Genomic DNA, 10641 nt, shown 5'->3' on the forward strand with positions numbered 1-10641 from the left:
ACATCACTTCATAGAGCTCTGTCTCAAAAGCCTCCCAGCTGCTTTAAGAAATTGGCCTTTTTGTTTCTGGGAGTTTGAATCTTGTGCTAAGTTCTCTGATGTTCTGGTTATAAAGTCCTCTCTTGATAAACACATTTGCCTGTATTCTGAGAGCCATGCCTCACTTACTGTACAGCCATTAGAGGAGTGTTCTCCCCCATGCAAATTATTTTCCCGTCAACAAAACACCTCCTCTGTCTACCAATCCATTTGCCACCTTCTAGTTTGCTTGTGCTCTTTAGAACACAGCCAAGAGCTGATTCTGGCAAATCCGCTACAGATGACATCCCTCTGATAGATCTGAGCTTTTCTGAGCCTCATATTTATCTTCTTCACTTGCATGGTCACATCTTTACTCCTCATTCTGACCGACAACTTCATCTCAATCACCTCCAAGCCATTGAAACGACTGCTCAAGATATGATTAGTGCTTCTGAATAAACATGAATATCAACAGCACTTCCTCACAGAAAGCTAACAACAGTTCTAAAGACAAATTATCAGTGAGTGTGACTGTGTCCAATCGTCTCTGTTTAAACGCTGCGAACCTGCACCGAGCTCCGCCACAGCGCAGCAGCTTCCAACCAGCCTCTCTGCTGGCTCATCACTGGATTCAGGCTTTGACCCAAGATCCCTCACATCCCTCAGCAGCTGAGCTCAGCTCTGCACAGCACAGCAAAGTGGCCACGATTCGTCCCGGCTATTAAAAAACAAGACTGTGGCACATTTGTTAATAGAGTTCGAACAATTCGGAGACAATAAGCAGTTTATAGGAAATCAATTCTTTCAACAATTGCTGCTTTTGTCTGTTTTCTATGGACATCTCGGGGTTTGGGACGACTTAAGGATGTTATTTTACACATTAAGATTATGTGATGGCACTTTTTCTACTATATTCTGACATTTTACAGACAAAACTATTAATAGAGAAAGTAATCTTTGTTAGATAGTTCCTTTAAGACAACTTTAAAAGGTTGCAGAAGAAGACAAAAAGATAAATAAACTGCTTGGTCTTCTTATCATCCAATTTATAACCAAAAATTATCTTTGAACCCACTCTGCCCTTATACGCTTTCCCAATGTGAACGAACTCCAGTGCACTCCTAAACTTCTGCAACACCAAGACAAAAAAAAATGTACAATTTGACCTGCTCCAGTATTACTCCACAGAAGCTGATCACAGCAAGCATGAGTGTATTTTATCTTTACCACCTTGCCCCATACAGAGGAGGCACTGCTACACAATAGACTTCCATGCACATACTTCCTCCACACCTGGTCAGAGTCACAGCAGGAACTATGACCACATCCCTCCTTCATTTATAGCAGCTCTACTCGACCGGTCAGATCTTACAGCCGCTGCAGGAAATGATCACATTAGAAACACTAGATTTAGAATCAGCATCCTCGTGGGGAGGAAACGACAGTGATCAAATACATCTGTCAGCTCAAATCTCAAAAGTTTGTGGAAACAAAGCAAGAAGAAGCTGTTCAACCATTGACCACATGGCTGGTTCCACAATGAGCACTTCTGATAAAGTTGAAGAAAAGTTGGCTGTTTATGATCCTCCAGGCTGCCTTTTTTTTTTTTTTTTCTTTCCTCCTCCCTTCCTCGGACTGAGTGAATCAACCTGCAGCATTAACATTCACAACATGTGGCTGCCTGCTCCGCTGTGGAATCCCCTCAGACTGTCAAGACAGGGCTCCCTCCTTCCCGTTTCTCTGGGGAGGTACCAAGAGTTCAACTAAAACCTCAAGACATCCCGATCGGAGATTTTCTTTTTTCTTTTTTTACCTGTTGATTTTCAGAGCGAAAGCCCGTCGCTCTGCGCTGCCCAGAGAAGCCATGTGCGGGGTCTGAAGTCCAGCTCGGCGGTGGTGGTGGTGGTGGAGGTGGCTCTGGTGTTTTCTCTGCGGTCTTGGCCGCCTCGCTGTCACTGGCGCGCCGCTCCTTCACCTCGCTGCGCCTCCGCTGTCAGGACGACGCTCATCTTGGCTGTGGCGGCAGCAGCGGTACTGGGTGTAAACTTCCGCATTTGATTTGAGCCATCCCGTCGAGAGAGAGAGAGAGAGGGAGAGGGAGAGAGAAAGAGAGAGGGGGGAGGCAGACACCGGCTGTGGGAGGAGGGAGGAGGGAGGGAGGGAGGATGGGACAGGCTGGATGAGGCACGCGCGCTCCCTCGCTGCCGTCACGAGCTGTAACACAGTTTACATCCGCGTGAGTTCAAACTTTGCTTCAGTGGTCTTCAGAGCCAGACTGGTTTCATGAAGGGGGGCCGAGCTGGGGGTAGTTCTCACAATGGGGTGGATATTTTTTGTTTGTTTGTTTTTTTAGCTAAGTTACTGCAGGCAAAATAGTCATGTGCTTTTACAGTCACAACTGCCATGTAGTAGGAGTGCATGGAAACTTATAATCCCTCCAATAAACTTTATTCTACACTTTCATTCACTTGATTTGTATTCTTCTTTTTTTCAATTTAACTTCATTCTATTTTTTCCACGTTTTTTTTAATCAGTCAGTTAAACTTACTCCATAAGGTTTGTGTTCACGTTGTCTATACATTTTTTTTTTTTAATGTAATTAATTCTATCCTGTATTTTATCCTGCATGTGTTTTATTTTTAATTTCTTTGCCTGGAATGCACTTTGAATAACCTATGTGAATGATCAGGTGCTATATCCTTTATTTAAATGTAAAAAGGTTATATTTAACTGGAATTTTACAAATACTTTACTGTTGTTTCACAGTGTCTCCATTTTGTTAAATAACAACTCATAGCCAATACTCACAGGAAAAGAGGCATTCACTCATTCTTTCTTTCTTTCATTCATTCATTCATCCATCCATCCACTATCTATACACCACTTAATCCTCACTAGGTCACGGGGGGCTGCAGCTTATCCCAAACCCAGCTGATTTAAGGCGATGGCAGGGGACATCCTGGACAGGTCACCAGTCTATCACAGGGCTACACTTAGAGACAGACAACCAAGCACACTCACATTCACACCTACAGACAATTTAGAATCACCAATTAACCTCAACATGTTTTTGGACCGTGTGGGAGGAAGCCGGAGACCCAGGAGAGAACCTACGAAAAGAGAAAGAAAAGAAAAGAAAAAGGCCAAAGGTCACCCTGGTAGCTCACCTGGTTAAGAAGGCGACCCCCAAAAAGGGGTTATAGTCCCTGACGCAGTAGTTTTGGGATTGATTCCCAATCATGACCATTTGCTGCAGGTCTTTCCTTTTTTTTCTCTCCATTGCTCTGAAAAATAACAGCAGAAGCCAAAAATAAAAATTTTTAAAAAAGGCCAAAAATGTGCATAATCTGTATTTTGAAAAGGTTACTCCACAATGTGGTAATGAACAGAGAGAGACAGAAAGCCATGTATGGTCAAACTCACACCAATAGCCAATTTAGAACAACTTCATAAGATAATTAGTTTCAGTTACACAAGATAAGTACACATAAGACTCTTGAAAGTGTCCTTGTTTGGCCCAGGACTCCCACCTGTTTGTCACATCACACCGTGTCCATTGAACCATTTCTTACTCTGGGCTGCAGGTTCTGGGTCAGTTGTTCAGCAGTTTGTACCACTTGTTTCCAGACCTCTTCAAAGTAGGTTTCATCCCTTCAGGCTTTAGGAGTCTGTACAAGATGGTAGTTTCCTGGATGTAATTTCATTTCTTTGACTTACTTACAGGTGTAACTACTCCCTTGGCTCTGGCCCTGCTTTTTTAGAGTGTAGCTGAGGAATACCAGTAAGAGCCAAAAAGAACAGAAATCCACTCGGTGTCCTAATGAGAAAAAATTAAATACAGTACATGTAGATTGCAGGGAGAGAGATGCAGAGGGATCCGTCAATATATGTATGAACCAAAATAAACATGAAGGAAGCAGAATATTCTTATTTTTGGACAAAACAACTGCTATAGTGTTTGTAATAAAGGCAACAATACCTCAGACAGGGGTGAATCTTTCTTCTTCAGCATGGGTCTTCTTCCCCCCCTCCTCAGAATATGAATTATAAATAATACAACCACTGAATCTATTCTGGAAAATGTATTTAGGTCAATATATATTCCATTATATTTTGAATTGTGACCCAGTGCCTGAGTCTTGTGCTTTCTTTTACATAAATAAAGACCTTTCTTGCAGAAACACTGATGCAGAAAAGGGGTGAACTAGCGCATAAAAATCCACCACAGTGCAGAAAATGAGGTGTTTGATGCTTTATATGTATTAGGGGAGGGTCCCATACCCCCACACTTAATGTTTCCCCCTTAATATGCAAATAAAACCTATATAAATGAAATGTAAGAGAAGTAAGGGGGTCAGTTTTCTTACTGAGAGTTTGGTTGCATGTATTCTGTGCTGCAGAACAATCCGGCTGTGCAACACTATTCTGCATGAGATGAAGCCTGCCATGTTTTTTGTAAACCAATGCCAGTAGCAAGGTTAGCTTAGCTTATCACAAAACTGGAAGCAGTGAGAAACAGCTAGCCCGGCTCCAGTAAAAGGAACCGCTGCCTTTAAGGCTGACTAAATATTTGGCCGAGCAGTGAAATAGTTATAGCAGGACAAAGTCCGCAGTCAACTTCGCTTTCAACCATGACTGTTCCCTTAATTGTATGAAAGTCTTTCATGTTAGCCCAAGCCCTGAACTCTCTCCGGCCTGAACCTGACCAAGTTGTTTTTGGGCCAAAACCAAGCCAAATTTTTTTTAAAAGAACACTCTGAGGGTTGCAATCAGAGAATAAAAACAAACTATATGCTCGTCTAGGTTCTGTTATTTACCATGAAAGTGTTGTCAAACTTATGAACTCTGGGCAAGACAGAAATTAAGGATATTTGCCCAAATGTGAATCTGTTCCTTTTAAAATGCGTCACACCAATGTGTTCTATGTTTGAAAGCCAGTTCATTGGAACATCAGCCAACTACTCAGCTTGCGAAAAAAAGTTGTGTAATATCCTCTGCGGCCTTGGAGGGAAATTTCTGAAGGGTATCGGCCTCGGTTGCAACCCTGAGGCATGCAGAAAGGGTGTTGGTCATACCATGATGTAGTTAACAGCCGGCTGCACAGGACAGGAAATAGCCATAACATATTATATAGCAGCATTATGCTACAGGATGCATGCACTTGCCACACATAATGTTCTAACTCTGTTCTTTACTTGTTAGGACAGGCTACAGGAGACACATAGGAGTATGCTGTTTGGGCTAGAATAGTCATTTCATGGCAAAATGATTTAGGCTATTTAAAATAACTAATGTTTAATGGTAACATCCATTCATCCCTACATGTTCTTCACCTTTAACGGTAACTCCAGGAACCCAGACCACCTCTTTCAGGTTCTCCCAAGAAAACCCAATGTGCACCTTTATTTAAGTCTTTGATACGAGTATTTATCTCATATCATATCTTTAACTATTTGTACATAACAGAAACTTGGGGAAGATATATAGTTGGTTCCCACATTGTAACGTTTCCTGTAGGAACTGACTAACACACTGTTGGTTTGGCATTTTGTCTGTCCTTTAATACAACAGATTCTTTGTGTATAATATTTATCTGAGTATTTGTAGGCTTCTAGACATTGTATTGAATTAGTTTAATTAGAGATTAGTATTATATTTCTACATTTCTCTGTGGTAGGAAATATTCAAACGGACCTTTATGGACGTATATGATGACAAATCTCTAGTTTATAGCTTGTAAGGTTAAAACATCACTTTACTATACTGAATCTTAAAAGATTTGCAGGATTACTGTATTTAAATTACAATACTACTATTATAACTAATGTAGTGACCATCACCTCTTACCTTCGGTTGCTGCCATAAACCGGATTCTGTCGCCATCTTGGGGCTAATGTTTGTCAGCACATCAAGTTCAGTCCGCTATAAGAAACGGCTACTGGAGGCGAGAGAAAATAGCATTTATTTTATTGTCTTTAAAAACTGTAACTACTCATTATTTCTTCGATTTTAATATTACTTTTAAGCTTTGTTTGTAGCGTACTACTTTGTATAGCAATCGTTGCTAACGGAAGCGGAACCTTTGTCGCCGCCGCAGGATGCTAACGGACCCTCGACGGTGTGGCACCCTGTCAAAACGTAATACAGCTGCAGCGTTTTTGGAGAAAACTTTGAACTATTTGCAGTTTCTTTGATAACAATCGGGTGTTTTATTTATAGTTTTCATAAATTAGGGAAACTGGGGGTTCTTGTGCTGTCGGGACTACTGAGCAGGTAAGAGGACAAAGAGTCCACGAGGGTTATTAGGTTTCAGTGGATATCACTTTTACTAACTGACTAGCTGACAGTGTGGCTAGCACGTTGTTATTCTTTTTCTGTTGTGTGTAGTATAAAACAGAGTGAAGAGTTCCCCCAGTCCTTTCGTTTCCTCAGTGTTACAACCATCTTTAACATATAATTTCGAAATATAAGTCCAACTAAATAGGACAGTGTTAATATTAATGTCAGTATTGATGTGGTGCAAATTAGCAAACACGACTGATCCATGCTTCTTTCCCTTGATTAATTCAAACGTGTCACGTACTTTTCTTCTGCTTGTGGTTTAATTGCATTGGATGTGTTTCTTTGTATGGGTATGTGCATGGAGAGGATAAATGCAGATATACACCAAGTCAGTGTTTTGTTCTTGATTATGCTTTGGGTGTTTGTCATGAATTAAAAGCAGAATCAAGACAGTGTTTCTGTGCTTCTCGTTGATCAGCCTGTGGCCAGACATAATCTCTAACATGGATGGTGTGATGATGGAGGAAGAAGAAGATGATTGTCCAGAACTGGTGCCCATCACCACCCAGTCCGGTCCTCCTGCAGAGCAGATACCGGTCACCATCATCACAGGTTACCTCGGTGAGCACTTTAATGAGCTTATAAAGAAGATTATAGTCTCAGACGTTTGTTAATCTGTCCTCAGCACAATAAAAAGCAGCAGGGTGTTGTTGGCTGAGGTTGTTTACCTCATGAGTATAAATAAAAGAAATACTTCCGTATAATTCTTACATGTTTGTTTCTTTATAGGTGCTGGAAAGACGACACTCCTCAACTATATCTTAACAGAACAACACAACAAGCGGATCGCTGTCATCCTCAATGAGTTTGGAGAGGGTAAACTAATATTGTCTTTCAGAGAAATCGGTAGTTGTAGTTGGTTCAGCTGAGCTTTTTGTTCAGGTCAAACAAAGATGCCCCATGTTGTTTTTATTCTCTATTTAGCACAAGGAAATATATGTAACAAGACGGGGATCACAAATAGAAAAATAAAGAGTTGAACTCAGTCAACAGTTGTGTAAATGATGCTTCAGCGCAATCAAATGCAGTCAATGCAAAGCAATACCATTATACGGAAAACGAGAGAAATAAGATGTGTAAAATATAAAAAAGACAAATCAGTAAAGTAATTCAGTAAACAGATGAAAAGCACAAAAGAACAAAGTAAGAGACATTTAAAAAAAATGAAAAATTAAGGACCAAGATATAAATGTTTTCATTATTTATACCATTCCTATTGTTTGTGCTCTAAACTTGGTGCCAGATGATTGTTGTGTTATTTCCTCAGCTTTCCACAAGAGAGCAGCACAGTGACAAAGTTCAGCAAGGCTTTAAAAAAGAATCTATCCAGAGGCTACAAACTGGCACTGCATTGACTTACAGTATCATTACTCTACATTTACGTTTAATGAAGCAGAGGCTGGTTGGGCCAGTTTACCGTTTTCTTTGAATTGCAAGTGGTCTAATACTTATTAGATTTTGTTTGTGAAATCTGTACAAAACTTAAAAAAAATAGACTGCAAATTGTAATCTTTAGTAGAAATTTCTAATTTTTAATCTTACTTTGATTGCCCCTCATTCCTCCATCCTTTCCCTACAGGCAGCGCTCTTGAGAAATCCCTCGCTGTGAGCCAGGCAGGAGAGCTGTATGAGGAGTGGTTGGAACTGAGGAATGGCTGCCTCTGCTGCTCCGTCAAGTACGTAAAGTAACTGTAGCCCATTTGGTGTTACGTTATTGTTTAAAGCCAAAAATAAAAGCTTTGACTTTGTCTTTGCTTTAAATAAGAGTTCTCCAGTTAAGTGCTTCACTTTTTGCATGAATACCTGGCAATGAGGATCTAAATATCCAAACTGAATGTTGTATTATTATCGTATTGAACTTTGATGCTCAGCATCAGTCACCGACTCATTCAAGGGTTTTTTTTCTTTATATTCAATGTACTATTTTCTTCATCATGGAACAATACTGAAGACACCAAAACAAGAAACCAATACCAACTGAATATGCTTCATATTTTAGATTTCTCATGGTAAATTCTGTTTGGGTCAGTCATTCCTGTTTTTTCTCCTTATTTTTCCAGGGACAATGGTCTTAAAGCGATTGAAAACCTGATGGAGAAGAAAGGAAAGTTTGACTATATCTTACTAGAAACCACAGGACTCGCCGATCCAGGTAACGTACATTATGATATAGTAGAACAACATCAGTTACTGTATAATTGCATTCTAGAAATTTTGTTTTGTTTTTGTTTTTTTCTCGAAGTTCTAGTCTGTGTAGCAAATAGGCAGTTATTTGCCTCCCGGCAGTCAGCTGCATCCCCAGGAGGTGTGTGTGGGCTGGAGGCAGTGAGGTGACTTCCAGCCCACACACACACACAACACACACACACACACACACACACACACACACACACACACACACACACACACACACACACACACAGCACATGTCTTACACACACTGGACAATCAGTTGGCAGCTTTTATTTGAAATAACAATTAACGAAATTCACATCATTCTTTTCACAGTGTCTGTGTTTGTTAATTGCTTATTTTGCAGCACGAGTCTGGAACGCGGTGCTTTTTAGCACTTAACTCATTTTGACATTTTGAATGGCAGAAGTCGAACACATTAGAGGAAAAAAAAAACGGTTTCAAACAGTTTGTTTATCAGAACTGATGCAAGTGATCAACAGAGCTGCACTTCAGGACCACTTAAGACTGGCCAGCTTTGCAAATGGCCGGTATTGACAGCATAATGACCTGAATTAAAGCAACTGTTAACAGTGTTGTGATATCCTCAAGTCGTACTGTTGTACTGAGAGTCCAAATGGAGCATTTTGGGGGAGTACAAGCTTTAAAATGGGACCTGAAATCTGAACACCAATGCACTTGGTTGACAGACCATGTAGGAGAACGTGTACATTATTGTAAAATATGTGACTTTTAAATGAGACTTTACTGCATACAATAGTGCATTCTGTTTCCTTATGGTACTCGTAATACCTGACCAATCCTCATACAGTGCTTAGAGATGGCACACAGTGTTTTTAGGTTAACTGCAAAAAGCAAAAAAACTAAACAGGCCAAAACTGTAAATATCAGAAATCTATCTTTTTACAAATATTCATGTTTTTTTCCCCATTGTGTCATCATAAAATAACACTATTTTTACTGTATTTAAATCGGCAAAAAAGTCATTTCACAGTTGTTTGTTTATATATAAATGATGTATACTAAAGATGGAAAATTATCAATAAATATTTAAGCTGTTGTTTATCAGATTTTCCCTGTTTTGTTAAATTAAAGATAATTTTAAGTGAAGTCACAGAAAAAAACCATTAATTGAGAGCAAAGAAAAACTGGTCAAAACTAGACATAAGGTCCACAGCAACAATATAAAAATACTGATTGTGTGTAAAATTTTAGTTTTACTGCATTAAAATCAGCTAAAAATATGATTTCACATATGTTTGCCATTATTTTCACAGTTTTTCTGAGCAACACAGTACTCCACCATTTTTTAACCACAAGATCTTTACAGTTTTTAGTATTTTTTTTTTTTACGGTGTAAGCTGTAAAGCAATAACACAGAGCCCTTTTCTGTCTTAATGATTGTTAAAGACCTGTAGATCACTCTGTACAGCCTGCGTCAGAAGTTAAACATTTTGTCGTTAACTGAAGCCCAGACTTGTGTCACTGTGACAGGAACATCCAAGGGCAGCCAAAAAAAAGTCTAGCTGTCCAGTTATCACTCGGGCTTGAATCAGGAAATCAATATTAGGCTATCACAGGGCGAGTGCTGTGACGATCGGGGTGTGTCGCTAAGTGACAGGTGTCAGGACGCGGCAGACACACACCACTTGGCTTCACGGGCAGAAGCTGCAGAGCGCGCTCAGACCGGAGCTGTCCTCACTCCTCTGCCACGTCATTGGCTTGTTATCGACTAGGACAGGCCTGTCATTGGCTCCGGCCGTGCTGTCAGTCATAAAGCGTCCCGGGGGGGATCCTCTCCTTCCATTCAGGAAGAGCTTGGATGAGTTATGTGAAACATGCCACTCAAAAAGCGTGTTTTCATTACGCAGCCATCAAATATTTACAATGCTTTCTTATTCTCGCCTGGCAGTTTGACAAAAGTGCATTATGTGAACAAGCTGTGGCTGGCATGGTAACAGAGGGTCTTATAATAACCGCATCCACAGGAAAATGGAAACAAACCAAATGTACCAGGGGCACATAAACAATTGAAGGCTTCTGATATTGGTTTTATCTGATCCACAGGTCTCAGGCAGAAAAAAA

General features: G+C 40.2%; 2 protein-coding genes across 3 annotated transcripts in view; one reads left to right on the forward strand and one right to left on the reverse strand.

The window, feature by feature from the left end:
* Window positions 1-2022, reverse strand: part of dock8 (dedicator of cytokinesis 8) — a 55019-nt gene extending 52997 nt beyond the window's left edge. The window contains exon 1 of one of the 2 annotated variants that reach the window (XM_008284055.1): window positions 1835-2022. In XM_008284055.1, the coding sequence (XP_008282277.1) occupies window positions 1835-1887 (53 nt within the window). In that variant the 5' untranslated portion in view covers window positions 1888-2022. The remainder of the gene's footprint in view (window positions 1-1834) is intronic. The other variant, XM_008284053.1, reaches the window with a different exon arrangement.
* Window positions 2023-6158: 4136 nt separating this feature from the next.
* The window catches only part of cbwd (COBW domain containing), a 16132-nt gene continuing 11649 nt past the window's right edge, over window positions 6159-10641 (forward strand). The window contains exons 1-5 of the mRNA XM_008284057.1: window positions 6159-6294; window positions 6782-6924; window positions 7093-7179; window positions 7943-8039; window positions 8424-8515. Of these exons, the coding sequence (XP_008282279.1) occupies window positions 6807-6924; window positions 7093-7179; window positions 7943-8039; window positions 8424-8515 (394 nt within the window). The 5' untranslated portion in view covers window positions 6159-6294; window positions 6782-6806. The remainder of the gene's footprint in view (window positions 6295-6781; window positions 6925-7092; window positions 7180-7942; window positions 8040-8423; window positions 8516-10641) is intronic.

The sequence above is a fragment of the Stegastes partitus genome, unplaced genomic scaffold (assembly GCF_000690725.1).
Source record: "Stegastes partitus isolate 25-593 unplaced genomic scaffold, Stegastes_partitus-1.0.2 Scaffold341, whole genome shotgun sequence".
Taxonomy (NCBI): domain Eukaryota; kingdom Metazoa; phylum Chordata; class Actinopteri; family Pomacentridae; genus Stegastes; species Stegastes partitus.